The 19,555-nt window shown below is 34.4% G+C and overlaps 1 protein-coding gene across 5 annotated transcripts in view; it reads right to left on the bottom strand.

The window, feature by feature from the left end:
- The window catches only part of TANC2 (tetratricopeptide repeat, ankyrin repeat and coiled-coil containing 2), a 309,551-nt gene that overhangs the window by 97,592 nt on the left and 192,404 nt on the right, over positions 1-19,555 (bottom strand). For all 5 annotated transcript variants that reach the window (XM_015235187.3, XM_031685573.2, XM_031685574.2 and 2 more), the window contains 2 exons: positions 18,296-18,559; positions 5,664-5,789 (listed from right to left, as the gene is read on the bottom strand). In XM_015235187.3, coding sequence (XP_015090673.1) covers positions 5,664-5,789; positions 18,296-18,559 — 390 coding nt within the window. The remainder of the gene's footprint in view (positions 1-5,663; positions 5,790-18,295; positions 18,560-19,555) is intronic.

The raw sequence follows: 19,555 nt of genomic DNA, 5'->3' as shown, positions 1-19,555 counted from the left end.
TGTCTATGACATAGTATAGCTTGTTGCTTAAGAGTCTGCCAGATATGAAATGAATCCCTGCACTGTCAGTTACTAGACATGTAACGTTAAGCAAGTTATTTAACCTAAGTCCCAGTTTTCTTACTACCACTATTTGCATCAAAGAGTTGTGAGGATTAAATAACATGTTTAAAGCTCTTAGCACTGTCTATAAAGAACAAGAACTCCAATAAATGTAAGCTATCATTTTTTATCTGTCTAAAAGTGTCCCATTCTCAACATCTGTCTTTAGTGTTTTAAGAAGTCCACTGTATTCTATTAATGTGAGGATAAAAAAGGGGAAAGGCTTATTTTACCATGGAAAATAATACTTTGAGTCTTTGAATAACTTGTATATTAAGTTTCAGCTTTCTGACACTGGTCTTATAGAAAAACATTTGCTGAGAAAAACTTGGAGTCACTGCTGAGTGGACTTTTCAGGACGGGAACGATGATCTTTGAAAAACAGTGTAGAAGAAATACTTTTATTTCTCTAGAAGAACTAACTCCCCCAAATGTTACCACTTTATACATGTTTCCTCACATTGAATACCTCAAATTACAGGGAAAATGTAAAAACAGTAAAGGTTTCAAAATGTGAAGTAGCTCATAAAAGAATTATATAACTATGCCAACATAATTTTGTGCTATTATAATGTTGGTCTTGAAGGCACAATTTTTACTGGTGAATCAAAAATGGCTAATTACTTGAAATTTAAGATTAAGCATTTTTAAGTGAATGCTCACTGATGAAACAGCTATGGCCCTACAAAGGAAAATTTCCAGTTCTGTATTTTATTAGTATCTGGGGAAGCTATTCCATAAAAAATCTTTTATTACATACTACAAGATTGGAATGCTTAGATCATTTTACTGAATCAAAAATGTTTTACAAAGTGTTACCTAAGTAAATTTATTGGCATTATGGTTACTTTAATAAGATTTAGTTACTTTTGGAGAAAATGTAACGATAGAAAGATTAACTGGGAAGCTGATTCTTTAAATTTAATTTAGATCAAAACATCAAAATGGCTTAATGGTTATTTATTTTTCTTTATTGCACTTAAGGCGTTTAAAAATATTTTCAGTGATTTACTCTTACAGAATTAGATATCATGATTACGATTTCCTTCATGTTACTCCACAGCCTTTCTTCATGTGTTATTTAATGCCAGAGGTCGGTATGTGCCTGTTAGATTACGTGGTTTCTAGACTCATCTCTTCCCCAAAGGGTATTTCTCCTTTTCAGGTCTTATGAGGGAATTTTGTTGTGCATTAGCCACTGTTTGGGTTTTCAAAGTTTAAGACAGAATTTTTTATATATTTTATCTGGTTTATATAAAAACCAGATCTGTGCACCTATCTGGAGCTACTTTCTAAAGCAGTGATCTGCTTAAAAATGTTACAGCTAGACTACTCCAAAAAGCACGTATCAGTTCCTAGCAGATATTCAGAGACATCCAGTTTGAGTACTGCATTTCCAAATTTTAGGCTACTTCACAAAAGAGCTGACTGGGGCTGAGAGGATCACCTCACAAAAGTAAAACTTATAATCTACCCTAATATTTGTATGTAGGCAGTTATGTGCATGCAACTTTATCTCTGGATTTTGGATTCGCCTAAAGAGAAAGAAAGTAAATATTATAAAAATAAAACAATGAAGAATGAGATAGAAAAGGCTGATGGAAATATTCCCTTGTAAATGTGAGAGCTAGCCAGGGAATGATCAAGATGACTACACAACCTCAGGGACGTATGACTCAGTGAGCTAATGTCAGAGTATTAGCTCCATGACATACATCTTAGTCATCTTCAAAAAGGATTCATTGTTTTGGAAAAGTAGGGAACTCACAAATGGCATGAAGCAGTGCCACTGATTTTATTTGATAAAAATTTGATTCTCTGCCTTGACAAAGCAAGTTAACTGTGGCAGGGTCAATTTCACATCAGCTCTGCCAATGAGTCAGATTATTATTTGCACATACACCTCCCCCAACCTAGTATCTACTAAAACAGCTATTAACTAAATCCAATGCCTGTGAATGGCCATTTATGTAATAAGACTTAGTAAAAGTCCTAAGAAAACCAACATTTCTTGAGAAATGAAGTTTTAATTAGGAATGTGTAATCTCTTCGAGTAGAACACTGTGATTATAATTTAACATCAGGCAGGTTCTAGAGTCTTATCATTAATAATTGGTTGTTAATTTACCTTAAGTAGCTACTATTCAAAGTCATTATGCTATGATTTGCTTTGTATATTTTAACTCCCACTGGCTCCATTTATACATTGTCATAAGATTTATTTCATTTATCCATAAAACCCAGTACCTTCTTCTTTCCTTTTACTGGATAGCAAACTTGGTTTCTGTCTTTCTCTGTTTAAAAAGAATCCATTAATATGATCAGAAAGAGTGAGAGGTTTCAGGTAGATAATATCTAGCATGACTCCACATTAACACAATGGTGATTAAAATTAAAAAATAGAACCCCAAACTAATTTTTAAAAACTTGACTTAAAAACTTTAAGGTTTCAAATTAATATCAGTCAAGAATATAGGCTTTGGGACTTGAAAGGCACTTGTGGTAGGTTAGCCAGCTATGTACTCTGCACGTTAGGACACGATCTACTGTAACTATTTTGTCATTAGAGCTCAAGCTCTTGGATGGTTGACAGCGAGGACTCAGCTAACTTGCTGCAGTAAGATCCGGGACAGTGCACTTATGTGACCTTCTCCCCACTGTTGGGCTGGGTCCCTGGAAGCATCAATTTTAGTAGAACAGTTGTTCAAAACAGTTGTCTTGGGAAGAAAAAAAAAACACTTTTTATTAATGAAGCAAATGTTAATGTTAATACCCAACTTGAAGATCCAAGTTGTAGTTCGTGGGTTACCCCAGCAACTTCTGCCTCAGCAGTCGAAAGACTGCCACTGTGATCAAACAATTATAGTTACTATTAAGGTAACTGCTAAGTGAACTATGCCTGTATATTAAACCATGTTCATGGATAACTTTTAACCAGTTCTCAAACTACACTCTTTCACATTTCTGTAAACAGACCGTACGGTCCTTAAAGGCGTAAAACTTATCTTCAGTTACAATGGTATTCTCTAAACCAGTTGTTCTTAAAGTGTGATCTTGAAACCCCAAGGGGTTCGCAAAGTCAAAACTATTTTCATAATAGTAAGAGGTTATTTGTCTTCTTCCACTCTTATTCTTTCACAAGTGTAGGGTGGAATTTTCCAGAGCTTCCATGCTGTTAGTACATAATGGGTCAACCATTAAAAAAAAAAAAAAAAGAACATGTATTTTAACAATTTCTCAGTTTTAATTTCTAGTATAGTGACTATCAATAGATACAACTCATATAACACAAGATTTTCAGGGTCCTCAATAATTTTTTAAGTGTGTAAAGGGATCCTGGGACCAAAAAATTTGAGAACCATTGCTCTAAAGAGAATAGTGCAAGACTGCCTATGAAATGCGCAATAAATGCTTGCCACCTCTTTATAGATCCAAGGAATTTTACTTCAGATTATCTCTATAGTTGAAATCAATCAGTAAATTTAGGATCCCTTGATACACTACAGTGTACATGACCATTAGCTACCTTCTCTGAAGATCCAGTGTCATTTAAAGCCAGAATTATGATTTTAAAACCATTTTGTAAGACTTGTTTGAATTCTATATTTTAAAATACAGAATGGCAAAACCTGTACTATAGAAAGATATATCTTAATATATAGTAAAAAAGATTTTCAATAACTTTATTACTTTTTTCTGAGTAAAGTTGTTTTACTTCAATCATAACCAGAGTTAGGAAAAGAAATAAAACTGAAATATGACTGCAATTTGTATGTTCCTTTAAATAAAATTAGAAAACATGATGTGACATGTTTTTTTAATATTATGCCAAGAAAACAATATGATTCTGTTTCTACAATAAAGGGTAATGTTTTAGATAGAATAATCACAACTTATAAAGGCTTGCCAAACAGGTCTACAGAAACATAAGGAAAGTCTGTCCAAGTTTGCTTTCCTTTCTTTTTAATGTCTTTTAAGTCATGTCATAATCTAGAGTTCATTTGTGAGTTGTAATCAAGATAACATATTACTTTTTGAGGAAAGATTATTGCCCAGGGCCTCAAAGTTCTAAATTAAAGTATGTTACTTTTAGAAGACAAAATACTGCTTAGTAAACACTCAAGCCTCTTATGAATTAATGCATTCATCTGGATGGCATGTTCCAACCATGTAGACTGCTGAAAGAAAATCTCTTGAAAGAAAAGGCAACTTCAAAGGAACTGAAATGTTAATATCACTGTATATTTATCAATGGACAAACTCCATCTTTAGTATTAATGTAAATAGTAAGTTGAGATGCTATCTCTAAGGGATATGAAATTAGTTTTGTAAGGAATGCATTATTCTGGCGCCTAAAGATTTAAGTATGTTTTGGAAAAATCTTTGGATGCACTTTGGTTTTACTCAATGTTTAGGCTGAAGCTCAATGCAACAGAAAAGAGTTTTGTTGTATTCTAAAGACCTTACTGAACCTTTAGATACTAGAAGCAGACATGTGCCATCGAGTATTAACAGAACCCAACATGAAAAGTTATCAAAAATACACAGCTGAAATACACAGTCATTAATTTCTATTTCGATGCAGTACAAAATCCATTATTCAATGACTAGCAAAGCAGAAAATAAAATCAGCAATGCCAGTATGTTTTTCAGTAATGTGGTGCAAGGTCATGCCAATGTGGCAGATTTTCAACCAAATCTGAAGGTCCAGATCGATCAACAGCTATATCCAATCTTCTTTATTAGGGCTACACATTCTGGTCTCGGCACAAATCATTTATTTGGTCTTTGACTAAATTTACTCAGGTGTCAGATATACTCTATTTACCAGCACTAAAGTAGCACTTGACATAATTCCACTTTCTAGGATAAGCAACTAGTATATGGCTAACTGAAGAGATGGCAAGCAGGATGGATAGGATTGGGAACTAAAACCATCACTGGGGCCATCAACTCACTACTAGACCGTGGTTATAACAAAATGAAAACCTTTAAAAAGATCAGGTTCCCAACTGCAGGAGCATGTGGCATGCACAGAGAGTAAAGAAACAGGTGCCTGAGTAGGAAAAGGGTAAGTTGTTTAGATGTTGCCAGGATAGGACTAGAAGCACTAAAATTCTAAGAAAATTAAAGTACTGTATGTCACTAGTAATGGCCAGAGAATGTAAATGAAATAAATTCTCTAGTGAAACTCATGATTATCGGCACTAAGTTCACCTGCAGTATGGCTAGAGCTGAAGTTGTTCAACAATTACTTCTAAATTCTAGGACCTTAAAAAGGTTATTTCTCCCATCACAACCAGCCCTTTATACTTGTTTTCTTTCAGAATTTCAAAGAATCAATGCTTCCAATTGTTGGTAACTACACTGCCTTCTACAATGAGTACAATGTATTTGCTTATCTTTCCCTTTAGATTCAGCAGATGTGAATTGGTTACATGATCACTTCTTAAGGGAGGCTTAAGCAAGTGTGGAAATTGGAAACAAAGGAACCTTTTGCCTCCTGCTCATTTTCATTTTCCCCTGGGCATCCCCATGCAAAGCCCTCCTGTGGCTCTAACCTCTTAAATCCTGTTGTGTGCGAGCACCGGCCATGCTCTGTCTTGGCATTCGAAGAGAAGTTCTCAAAGGTGTATGTCTCTGCTCATCCAGGTAAGCGAGGTCCTCCAAGTGGGCAGAGCTTGTGGCTGGCATGACAGAAGAGTTTAGTCAGAATACGCAAGTTTAGAAAATTTAGTTAGCCTCTATCTCCAAACTTTGGAATTGGAGCAAATACATTTACCAAGAGTTTGCTCAACTCAAAGTCCTCAGTCAGTGCCTAGAACACCTACTAGGGAAACATGTCAAGAGTTGTCTGCAGCTCCTTCATCACTATCAAACGCCTGAGCTTATGAGAGTACTAGCAACAAGTTGGCAAACACATTAGTAACTGACAACAAAGATTATTAGCTTTTGCTTCTTTCAGGTCACAAATCCCATTTGTAAAACAAGACATAAGCATCATTAGTGGAGAAATCTGTTTCAAATTATATTAAACTGTAAAAAACAAAAACAAAAAAAACCCTACCAAACTTTATTTTCAGCATTTTCCCTTCATGTTAAAGAATGACATATGAAAACACTGAAAATAATTTTCATGTGTGTGTATATAAATATACACATTGGAAAGGTGGGCACCTGGGACAATGGAGAATTGCCAAACAGCATTTAGGGAACTGCCAATGTCCTTGAATTTCAAAAAGTATGCTGTTGCTCTCTGAAACAATCTAGCAATAATGGCATCCCATTGCATGTATAAATCCTTTAACCCCTAACCTAGTCACAAATGAGAGAGAGGAAATGGCAGAAGATAGGGGGGAAAATGGGTACTGGCACTATCATATACTGAGAGCTGTTGGGTTCACTAGCAATGGATCAGAAAGTGAAGAAGTCAAGAATCAGGAAATGCTGAAGACAAAAAAAATTATTTTTAACCAAAAATAAAAGAAACATCTAACTTCTGTAAGAAAATGATTATTTAGCACTTATAAATCATTAATGGAACCATTAATTCAATTTGTTGCCAACTATGTAAGATACTGTGCTTGGGGTTAGCTCAGTAATTCCATGACAATTATTTACTGAGCAGGCACTGTTCTTGGCGCCCTCGCTGGCTTAGCTGCCAGTCTACCTCTGTGACTGTTAGGATGGATGAGAGGGAGCAAACTGGGATCGCTCTTGGTAGCTGAGCTCCAATGAAGCATTGTCCATATCCCCAATCAAGGTAAGACATAGTCAACAATAACATAAAGTGGGTTATAGTAAGTGGCACAAAGTACTCTATGAGCTGAAAAAGAGAGAGGAAAAATGGGGAAAATAGAAGAGAGGGAGAGGAAGTGAGAAAAGGATGAGAGAACAAGTGCAAGAGACATGTATTCCCCTCACCCTTCAATTACTGCAGTTGTCTACCTGGATCTACTGAAATCCCACACAAAAGAAATCTATCCAAATTATGCATATAGTTTATACAAAGAAATAAAAGTCTTTGAAAGCTAGTCCAGGGAATTTAATACAAGGAAGGGCAGCCGAAAGCTGTATTACACACCAGAGGGAGGAAGAGAGTATCAGAAGAATATACAATAATCTTGATTTCTGCATTCTGAGACGGAAACTAATCAGAATAGAAAACTATCTAATCTCTTATTTAAAAACACTGGGGACAATGACATTATCTCCATAAGTATTCTAATCTGCTTCTGTGAGTTAGTCCTTTCTTATGTTTAATATAGTCCCTTCTGCTTTAACCAAAGTCTGTTTTCTTCTGTTTGGTTCTTTATCCATATGTGTATGTGTATCCCTTCCCTACCCAGGGGTCCCATCCCTACACAGTCCCCCTTGGAGCTCAGATATGTGAGCATCAGCTGAGCAGGGCCCCTTCACAGAGATGTGAGTTTTCGTTTTGTGGGGCCTTTCCTCCAGGCTTCTACGGTTTAATCATCCCAACCTCTTCTTGTCCCACAGGCTCAGAGGTGGTAGCTGCACCTGTAGTTGCTAGTCCATGATATCTCCGGGTTCTCTTTTTACATTTTCACTTCTTTAGAACCTAGTTAACAATTCTTTATACGATCGTATTTTCTGTTAAAATTTTTTCTATGTGGTTTCTGTCTCCTGACTAGCCCTTGACTGAGATAGCACAGAAAACAACTGAACAGCAATCCTTTTCACACATGTGATGTTGATAATAAAGCAATATCACAGAAAGATGTAAAAGGAGTTTTAAAGGCCATCGACTCTTGAGATCAGCAAACTATGGTCTGTGTATGAAACGTGGCCTCCTGCCTATTTTTGTAAATAAAATTTTACTGGAACATACTGCCTGTTTGTTTAAATCCTCATTTTCCACAGAGTTGAGGAGTTTTGACAGAGGCCATATGGCCCTGAAAGCCTAAAATACTAGCTGACCCCAATCTAGCAGAGCCCCTCATTTACAGATTAGGAGACAGTGAAGTCACTTACCTACAGGGACTCACTCATTCGTGGAGAGCCAGGCCTGGAAACCAGCTATCCAGACTCTCAATACAGTGAGTTCTGTTTGCACTGAACCCTCCTCCCCGTTTATCTAAACAGATTTAATCCTTTTTAAAAGGCTTACTTTTCATCCTTTATTCATCTTTGCCACCTGCCCTCTGTTTTTTTATGGCTTCAAAGAGCAGTGATCAAACTTGGGCAGTAAAGGCCTTGTCAATGCAAAGTAAAGGGTCTTGCATGTCAGTCTCTGTACTTCAAATATTTTCCACAGTAAGAAACAAAAGAAAAGAACAAACAAAAGCCCCAAATTTGTTTTTTTTTTATCAGAAAAATACTTATAAGGTACTTAGTAAGCTGAAGAGTAATATGAAAAGATCAATGACAATGAGAATTTTTTATTTATGTTAGAACAAAATTCAAGTGAAACTGTGACAGCCGGCTGAGTGACAGAAGTTTCTGGTTATCATTATGGCAGTATTAATGGTACATTACATAATTTTAAAGCAAAGTTCCAGCAGAGTTCTTTTACTAAAATTATTCTATATGCTAACACATTAAAATGATTTGATATGTTTTACTAAAAAGAAAATATGTATTTCATTCATACTAGGCAGAATGATATAGAAATATACAATATGAAGTGGAGCAAAAAGCTGTGTTAAAAAGTTTTTTAAAATATATTATATCCTTCTATGAATCTTTTAAAGATTAAACTAAAAGAGATCTATGCTTGGAGTACAGATTTAAATTAAATAACAGCTACATAATCCATTTTAATTTCTTTGCATTAAAAAAATCATCTGGAGAGTACTTTTAGCCACAGCCTTTGTTTCACATGTTTAACTTCTTATATTCAATGAAAAGCTATTGGTAGCTTTTGTAAAATATAAATGTTTGGTTGTGAACTTAAGTTTTACTAAATTAAGCTTTACCATAGTAATTTCTAAGAAAATGAACATCAGTTGTTTTATTCTTTTATTTCACAAAACCAAGAAATGTAGTAAAAATGCATTTTCGAATGAGCACATTGCTCAATTTCAGACAGACGACATTAAAAGAAAAAGACAAATATTGCAATCACTGAACTGAATAACAGTTCATTCCTTTACAAATCCAAACACATGCAGGCAAACTAAACTAAGGGAAAGCAGATATTCAATATTAAGCACAACAGCTCCAAAGCCCTGATCCAGGGCTTTGATCTGAAACCAGCTAATGGGGAACTATTGCTTAAATCTGGACTGCAACTGAGTTATGGTTAGTTTTACCTAAGTCTATTAAAACATTCATTCGTTTTCTTATTTTAGCAATTCATACCTTTTTTTGTTGCTCTCTGGATCAATCACTATTTCATTAAATAATCCAAAATAATTTTTTGCCTTTTTCCTTATTAAATCATTAAAAAAATTAAATTATTTTCCTTAGTCTTATTTTCAGTTTCTTTCTGCTTCATCATTTTCAAATTTCTTGTTCCTTCAAATATATTATTCAAAGGCATATGAGACATATACTGGAAAGATCAGACAAGAGACCTGAAATTCTGTTAGCCATGGCCTTTGTTTCCCTAGCTGTACACAGCTGCACTCCCCCATTGAGTCGTTGACTCTTCCATTTGCAGGACACTTTCTGAGAAAAACTTTTTGTTACACTTGGCCAAGCATCTTACTCATTGTCAAAATTTGCTCTGGCGACACTTTTTCTGTTTCCCTGACAGATCCCCTAGTCAAAATTAATTGCTTCTCCCTTTCACCATCCTGATACACATATGGCTAATTAGAACTTGCATTATTCGGGTAATTGTTTAACATGCCTGTCTTCCCTTACTAGAGTACATAGTAGGTTCTTGAGGGCAAGAAGGCAATGTCCGATTCATCTTTGATAACCCTGTTTTTTCAGAGTAAGTCAGAGTGCCCAGCATATAATGCTCAACATAGAACTAAATTCAGGCTAGCCCTAAACTTACATTTAGAAATCTGTCTAGCTCTGTTCTCACCTTCCTCATTGCTCTGCTTAATGCTTAACAGACATCATAATGGTATCATGCTTGGCTCCAATGATAATCATATAATCTTCCTTCAGGTACTGCTGATCCCTCTTTTACTTTTTTCTATAACACGTAACACTTTCTATCATACTATATAAATTATTTACATACTATGTTTATTTTACTTTCCCTGATGAGAATGTAAGTTCCATGAGAGTGAGAATCTTTGTTTTGTTTATTGATGATTCTCAAGTGCTTTGAAGAGCGCCTGGCATATTATAGTACATGCTCAATAAATGCTTGTCTAACGACTGAATTATTGTATTTAACATACACATTGTGTTTTGGCTGTATTTAAACAATCAATGAATAAAGAATTAGGTTTTATCCCACTGGGTTATTTGAAAGCTAAGGATGAAGGGGGTGGCTACAGCAACAATGCCTTGTACATCACCATCCCATACAAATACCAGTGACGGGCCTATAGGGATACACATATTCCCACCCTGTAGTGCTACTCTTACTGTGAAACTGTTCTGGCAATCTTTTTGAGATGATTCTGTCAAGTTAAATCAATATCATAATATGTAATGAATACTTTTCAGATACAAGTATAAGACATAACTAGGTAAGCTGAAGTGAATTGAAGAAATAAAAACAAATCAACAGTAAAAAATTTTATATAAAAAGAAAATGCTTTTTAAAAGTAAGCCCATAAAATCTATGCCATTAAAAAGTCTTAGCTTAGAGAAGGAAGAGGGAAGTGGAAAAAGGGAGCATATATTTTTCAGAGATTTCATTAGCTTGGAACAGCTGATTCATTTATAGAACATTTAACTGACATACTTTTTGAATTTAATACGCAAGTGGGCAGAAAAAAATCCAGCAGACAACATTTGGTACAAAACATTCCAGAGGCAACTCTATATTACAGAGTTTGAAACCAGTTTAAATTGTTTCCTCTTATATCAGTTGCCACTCATGCAAACAAATTTTAGTAGCACAACTGCCATTCTGACTGACCCAAGCCTGAAATGACACTTTACGTTTGCTACAGCCTGGGCAAGCAGCCATTCTGCTGTCCTTTACACCCATGATTCATAAAGCCAACTTTCTGACTGCTAAAAAATCCATTTCTGATGGTTTTTTTTGTTTTGTTTTGTTTTTTGGGGGGGGGGGAGGTGTAAAATCTTTATTACAGTTTCTGATTGGATTTATTTAAATCCCCCAGGATTCCCATTTTGCATTTACCTGATTCTTAAGATCCTTTTCTCAGGAAAATGTGCAGCTCCAAACATTAACAAGTAGATGGTGAGAATTATATTTTAACTGAATTCTGTTAGTATGTTTCCCTGATAGATTCTTCATTTTCACACAAAGCACTGAGGACAGCTGCTGCAAGCGAACATTTCCTGTTTCCCATATCCCTCCAATTCACTGCCAATATCATTTTAAGACATCAAGGATAACCACAGATAGCCTACTCTGATAATTTCTGCCATGCAACCACAAGTCCACAAGGGCTCCCTACTTCTTTCCAACACAACATGCTTAAAATTTCATATGCAACAGTGATTTACATTTTGAAAACAATAAAAGACATTGTTTCAATTTTTTCATATTTTAGAACTTTAATTTAAAGGTGCATAAACATCTAAATTTATACTCAGAAAACTGAGCTGCTCCGGGAAAACCCCAAACCTTAATGCTAGATTGCCAAAACTCACTTTTAATGACTTCATCATTCAAGTAATTCATCATTCAGAAATTTTTATGTTTTCAGTAAATAGTACTATCTTCATATGTGGTATATGGAGCTTTTAATTGGTACATTAACAATAGACTTCACTTGTGTAAGAGTCTTTATGTTTCTAAAGGTATACAGCTAAATCTAATCGATCAATATATTTATATATTAATTAGACTTCTATTTGAGTAGTTAATAAGAAGTATATGACTGTTTAAAAATTTCATTACACATATTTCTTCCATTTATGTTGTAGTGAGTTAAAAGCTCAGAAAATATTTAAAAATAATAAATCACCACAAATATTTTCATATGTGCTGACTCCATTCCCTGCAAATGAAAGTGTTACAGAAGCCACATGTCCTTTCTATTCTTTTAAAAATCAAGGATCTTATGGAATAACATAAACAGTTTTATTCTGTAGAATGCAATCCAGCAGCAGCCTCAAGGACTTTACATAGTTTCTTCACAATTTCCCGGTCCTGACAGATGGTGCCCCTTACAGATATCAATGAGTTCAGGCTAAAGAGGATACTTCCTTCCCCTAAGTGGGTAGAAGTCTCTAATACAGCAAGGACCATTTATACAACTGATCCACAGATTTTTTCCAAACTGATGTAAATTGTATTTTCATATTATCAGTTAACATTATTTGGTCTCTAAAATAATTCTACTATTCATACTGAGATAAAGTTTAAAAAAGAAGGGAAACTTAAAAGTTGGATTTAAACAAAGCCTTTTATTATTGGCATTCATCACCAACTTCCTTGCACCTCGCTGCCAGACACTGTTCATATGCTAGAACAATTCAATAAGTAAAAACATACTTATTTTTTTTCCTTTTTTCAAGCTCAGCTCATATTTGAAATCCTCAATTATTCCTGTTTATCAAGTAGATCTGAATATTTGATTTTCTTCCAGTTTGGGGACCCACTCTTATGTATACACTAGAAAGTAAAGGAAAATATGTATATCGAGAACTAAAATGAGGAGAGGACCCTCCTGAACTAATACAATTTATTTTAAAAACTGATTTCGATAACTAATCACTTAAACTACCAAAGGTTGTGGTCTTATCAAATATTTACACATATTATACAGTTAGCATATACAACAAATTCTTACAACTCAATAACAGGAAGACAAACAACCCATAAAAAATGCACAAAAGATTTGATTAGATATTTCACCAAAGAAGATAAATTGTTAATAAGTTCAACATCATTAGTCATGAGGAAAACACAAATTAAAACCACAAGACAGCATTTCACATCTGCTAGAATAACCATAATAAGAGGTAAGACAACAAATGGTAGAGAGGAGGTGGAGAAACAGGAATCCCCAGTCACTGTGGGTGGTGCAGCTACTTTGGAAAACAGTTTGGCAGTTTCTTAAAAAGCTAAACACAAATTTATCCTATGATCCAGCAATTCCAATCCTAGGTATCTATTCAAGATAAAAAAAAAAAGGAAATACATGTCCACTCAAAGACGTGCACAAGAATGTTCATAGCAGCAGCAGTCACAATAGCTAAAAAATGGGAAAAAATCTAAGTGTCTACCAACTGGTGAACTGACAGATAAAATGAGGTACAGATATACAAGTGGCATACATTTTGCAATAAAAAGGAACAAACTTTTGATACATGCTATGTCATAGATGAACCTCAAAAACATTATGCTAAGTGAAAGAAGCCAGATACAAGAGACCCACATATTGTATGATTCCATTTATATGAAATGCCTAGAAAAAGTAAACCTACAGAGATAGTAAGTAGATAAGTGGTTGCCCAGGGCTGGGGATGGGAATGAAACTGACATTAAATAGACATGAGAGATTTTATTGGGATGATGAAAACTGATTTGGTTGCATAACTTGGTAAAAATACTAAAAATTACTGAATTGGGTGACTAACTTGAAATAGGTACATTTTATGATATGTAAAATATAGCTGAATACACTTGTTTAAAAAAAAGGATAAAGAAAATTCACAGAGAGACTGCTGCTTCAGAACTTTACCTAGGCTACTACTAAACTAAGGTGGCAATTAGAATAATTTCTGGTCAATCTGGGTACTGATCCTAGGTTTATGCTCTCAGTAAGTGGCACACTTTAAGTAAATTATCTATTTGTTGAAGTTACTAGGTTATTTTTAATCAACAGTTTAAAAATAGGTATTTCTTCAAAGATCTAGTTGTGTCACCTGGGACTGCTATTTCTAAACCAAAGACAAGGCAAAACCCCTGTGAAGACAAGAATCTATATGTATACTTTATACATTTTTAAGTTGAGGTATGATTTACATACATAAAGTACATAAATCTTAAGTGTTTAGCTTAATAAAATTTATATATGTATATGCCCATGCAACCACCATTCAGACCAAGATATAGAAGTCTTCCTTAATTGACTTTCTTAACAAAGGTAACCACTGATTTAGTTCTTCACCACAGAAGAGCCACAGTTTTGTCAGTTTTTCTCAACTCTATATAAATAAACATGCTCCATATAGGATGCACTCTCTATGATGTCGCCTATAGCAGTAGTACATTCTTCTTCATTGTTGTATACAATTCATCTAGTCTGTTGATGGACATCTGGATTGTTTTTAGCTTTTGGGTATTATGAATAAAACTGACATGAACATTCTTATATTTCTCTTTTGGTGAATATAAGGACTTATGTTTGATGGCCATTTTATGTAGGAGTGGAACTGCTAGGTTTTAGGTAACATGCATATATAGCTTTATACACCTTAAATAGATACTGCCAAGCAGCTTTATAAAGTGGAAGTACCAGTATATTAATATACTCTCATTAGCAAAGTATGACAATTACAATTGCATCACATCCTTACTAGCACTTGGTATTGCCACTCCTTGTAATTTTGTGGGCATGGGTATTTCATTGTCAAGAACTGTGAAGGATCTGATATTTTATCCTACTTCTAAGCTAACAAGTCTGGATGCTGGAAGAAGACACGTGAAATCTAGGTCAGAGATGAAAGACTGTTTATCAGAGGAATAACAGTCGCCAGAGAATCAACATTTGTGCCAGTTATCTGAGCCCCAAATTCTACAGGGCAATACAAAGAGGGCTGGTGATATCTGCACATGCAGGAGGTTGCATTGCAAGAGGCACTCTGCCTACAGATTAGTTTGCATTTTCCAGGATCTTATATAAATGGGATCACACTGTATGTACTCTTTTTTAATCTGGCTTCTTTCAGCATAGCTATTTTGAGATTCATACATGTTGTTGCAATATCAATAGCCTGTTCTTTTTATTGCTGGGTGGTGTTTACTATAAGGATCTGTTTAATTTACCCATTTACCTGTTGATGGACATTTGGGATACTGACAATTTGTAGCCATTACAAATACAGCTGCTATGATCATTTGTGTACATCTATGTAAGAACATATGCTTTCATTTCTTGTGTATAAATCCCAAAATTGATTTTTTGACCTCACATGTCTCTTACATATATTATAATCATATGTAAATATATAATGTATATTACATTTACTATATGATAATATATGTATAATATATATTTTAAAGAATTGTAATATTAAACTTTCACTAAGCAGAGAGGGGAGAGTGTCTTTTCCTTTTCACTTTGTATTTTTTTGTTCAAATTTGAATTTTTATTTTATATGTTACATAATATATATGAACCTTTAATTTCCAGAATATATCAGCAGGGATCACTGGGCAAGGACATTATGGCTCACTTTTTTGGTTTTGCTTTCTTCTTTGTATCTCTCTGTATTAAAAAAAATCTAATAAATGTTATTATTTAAGGTAAAAAAGAAGAAAGCCTCCCAAGTACTCTCTCAAATCTATTGACACAGCCTGGTAATTCACTCACTGTAGTCCAGGACAATACCAGAAGCTTCTAACTATTTTCTCTAACTCCAGGCTATCCTTCAGTCTGTCCTACAAGGATGGATACATATAGTCATTCCTTTGAACTGCAAATTTGATAATACGGCTCCTGCTTAAATTCCTCACCATCAACAAAGTAAACCCAACACTTATCAGTACATAAGGTCCTTGGTATCCCTTTCAAAGTCATTTTCTACCATTCCTTCCAGGTATCCCAGGTTCTAGCCATGCATAAATACCAATTATATACCAAGTTCTTTGACTTCCTGGTGCCTCCTTCCTCTTTGTTATCTTAGTCCTTCCTATGAATTCATATTTGTCCTTCTCTGTGATGTCTTCTGTTCTCCTCTACTCTACTTTCTCTTTCTGTATTTAGGTGCTTCCTCTTCTGTGTTCCTAGGGTACTTTATAAATTACTGTATTATAGCATTTATCACATTGTAGCTGAGTACATTATAGAAACAACAATGGAAGTCCATAAGAACTCCTCCCTATAATTCTCCATATAATTCTTATGTTAATATTTGCATCAGTCACTGTTCAAGTGGATATGCAAAAACTTACTGAAATACAACTCTAGACACAATATGTTGATGCCCACAGGCAGTAAAGTTACTAAATGGGAGTTTGCAAAGAGTATGCCATGAGAGGTAGTTTAGAAGCCTGAAAAAAATCACAAATTGAACAATAATTCCCTAAAAGTTGATCACAATTTAAAATATTTTATTAAGTAACTAGCATATCAGTATTTACAAGACAAAATTCTAAATGAACTAAAATCTTACAATCCATGTAATGGAAGAATGTACTCTTCACCTGATAAAATGTTGCTTGCTTTGTAAAGGTTTTTAAAAAACATATTTCAAATTATATTTTTACTTGGTATAGAAACCTGGTTTCCAAATTTCTATACAGTAAATTTCTTCAGTATCTATTACTTAGAGAGATACTGAAGAAGACCTTCAGTGGTAACACTGATGTTCTGACAGCTGCCTTATGACAATTTCTGGAAAACAATAGTTATAGAAAACTTTGGAGACACTGAGGGATGTATTGTATCTGGCTAATTAGTCCTGGACGACTTTTTGTAAAATCTAAAGTTACTATTTACATAGAGCAAAATTATGCATCTCTACATTTATGCTCAAGAAAGGCAAAGTATTTTATAATCTCTTCAGGGAACTAAAAAGAGAGTAATAGAAGCTTATACCTTTGTTTCCTACTAAGTGCCCAGTGCCCTTCTCAAATAGCAGAGTCAGAATTCTCTTAGAAATCACTGCAGCTTAGTTAAGAAGTAAGCTAGGATGTATCATTCAAGTTGGTGGCTATATTTCCCATTTTTATGTAAGCAAGGATTAAATGCTTCTCTTCTGGATAGACTGAATTTGCCTAGCAATTTCTCATAAGTTATCATATTCCAGATTCTAATATGACATCAGGGCTGGGGATCAACATATTTAAACATATTTAAAAGAAGCTAGGAGAGAAAATTTTCTATCCTTACATAAAAGTAAATAATCTTGAAACATTAATATTAAAGTTTTCTGCAATTACTGATCTTCCAGTTGAGCTTTTCTCCCCAATAATCACATCTGACAACAGAAGCTGATGGTCTCCCAGAAGGTGGAACAAAGAGTAACAGTTTAGAAAAGGTGCAAAAGGGAAACGGGAAAGGCAAGAAACATCACACTATCATCTGCATAACATACATAACATAAATAATTACATTTGGAAAATAGGAGCTCTTGACTACAAGTATTCTGTAATCTTGTGTCAGTGAGATAAACCTATCCAGGCACTCATTAGGCAAGTAAGAAAAACAAATACAACTTTGATTTTGTAGCACAGACAAAGTCCAGATGATGATGCATTCTGAAAGTGTCAGAATACCCAACTGTTCTACAAAAGTCCTGGTCTCAATTATTAAACAGTAACTTGGCTGTATAAAAAATATCCCCTGACATTAATTCTGAACAGCTGCTAAAGAACAATGGCTCCATATTTCAACCGTCAAACCTTCTGTATCATTCCCTTATGACTGAAGAGTTTGAGTTACTCTTCAGCAGTGTAGGTACCTGGCAAATCTACTATAAGATACCAGGGTATTATGAAAATATTGAGCTCTTGGAATGGGGAAGTTGAACTCTTACCTGCCTGTCACTCTCTCAAACTATGAATAACGATTTCTGATAACACAAATTCTACTGAAATATGTATCAATTTAATAATGTTTTTTAAAACTGAAGTTTTTAAAAACTAAAATCTCAAACTGAAATCTTTTCGAAGAATTCTGATGTGAGAAATGACTTTTAACAGTTTGACCATATACTTTATAGGTTCTGTTCCTGATTTTATGTGTGTTTTTATCAATTTTGGAAGCAGAACTGAACACTTAGGGAACATGAGCCTTTCCAAGGTTCAAAAAGATACGCACATGTATATTACCCAAACATAAAAGAATAGCTTAGTCAAAGAAGATGAATAGAAAACATAAATACTGTGAGAGCAGAATTTATCTTCAATATGTATGTCAATCAAATGGTGATTAAAAAAAAAAAAACTTACCTGCTACTGAATTTGGCCGTGGCATAAGATACAGAGGAATAGACTGTACTGATTGCGATAAAACTGTTTCCAAATTTCTCTCTGGGATCTTATTCAGACTATAAGTGGAAGCCGTCATGTTTTCATCTACGCGATATAAACAGGAATCCATGCTGGATTTTTGAGACTGCCAAGGTTTTAGGTTTCCTCCAGATCCTAATTCCTTACTGCTTTCCCCAACGTATTTTGTACGTTCCATGTTCTCAGAATAGCTTGTCAATGTAGCTGAAAAAAAAGAGTAATGAATTAAAAATGAAAACCAAGCTTAAGAGATTAATCCGTTTACTACAATCTAAATTCATGACTAGATAACGGGAATATTAATAATGTTATTTTTAAAAATTTACTAATGATCATTTCATCTCTACCATGAAGTTTAAATAATTGAAACCAAAATATAACTCTCACATATTTTCTCTGTCATATATTTACTTTAACAATTTTATTTAAATGAACTAAACAAACTCACACATCAGTGCTAAAGGACCTACAACTAGGGCCTATCAGTGCTAAAAACGTCAGGATTTCATCAAAAGGGGATTTATATACTTTTCATGGATTGCTGGAGAGCCCCAGAGGTCTCAAAAAGGTCTTTACAGTCTTTTTATCTTATATTTTTTTCTCATTTATTTCCTGGCCCTTTATATGTAACAAAGAATTAGAAAAAATAAACAGTCCCTGGGTAGAAGCTAATACAAGAGAAAGAATCTGTCCAAATAAGGAAACAATAAGCAGCCTCATCGTATAGCTGCCCTCTCCTCTGCAGCTCTAGTCCTACTCCAGTAAGATAAGCATGTACGTTAAGTCCCTTAATGAAATCAAACAAAAACTGAAAGGGCTTCTAGAATTTTATCTTGTCTTACCACTAATTATAAACAGGAAAATTTTCATCGCTCTTATAAATAGAAGAATTTTTAAAAAATCAAAATCTAGATTATAAAAATCTCAGCAATAATTAAAAAACAAGAACAAAAGATGTCATCTCAGCAGAGTTTTTATGTTAGTTCATATTCTCTTCTTACATTTTAAATGTACCTATTGTTAAAAGGGGAGACCCAAGTTCATGAGGTAATTTCCATGATCCTTTTTTGTGAGGTTTTTCTCTTTGGAAGTTTAAATGGTGTTCTGGACTTTGTAGTAACAAGGGAAGAAGATGAATTACACAGGAAGACACCCTGGTTGCCTTCCAGCCTTGATGCTCTTTAACATGTCCTCCTTGCA

This window comes from Vicugna pacos, chromosome 16, assembly GCF_048564905.1.
Source record: "Vicugna pacos chromosome 16, VicPac4, whole genome shotgun sequence".
Classification (NCBI taxonomy): domain Eukaryota; kingdom Metazoa; phylum Chordata; class Mammalia; order Artiodactyla; family Camelidae; genus Vicugna; species Vicugna pacos.
This window is presented reverse-complemented; position numbering and strand designations above follow the sequence as displayed.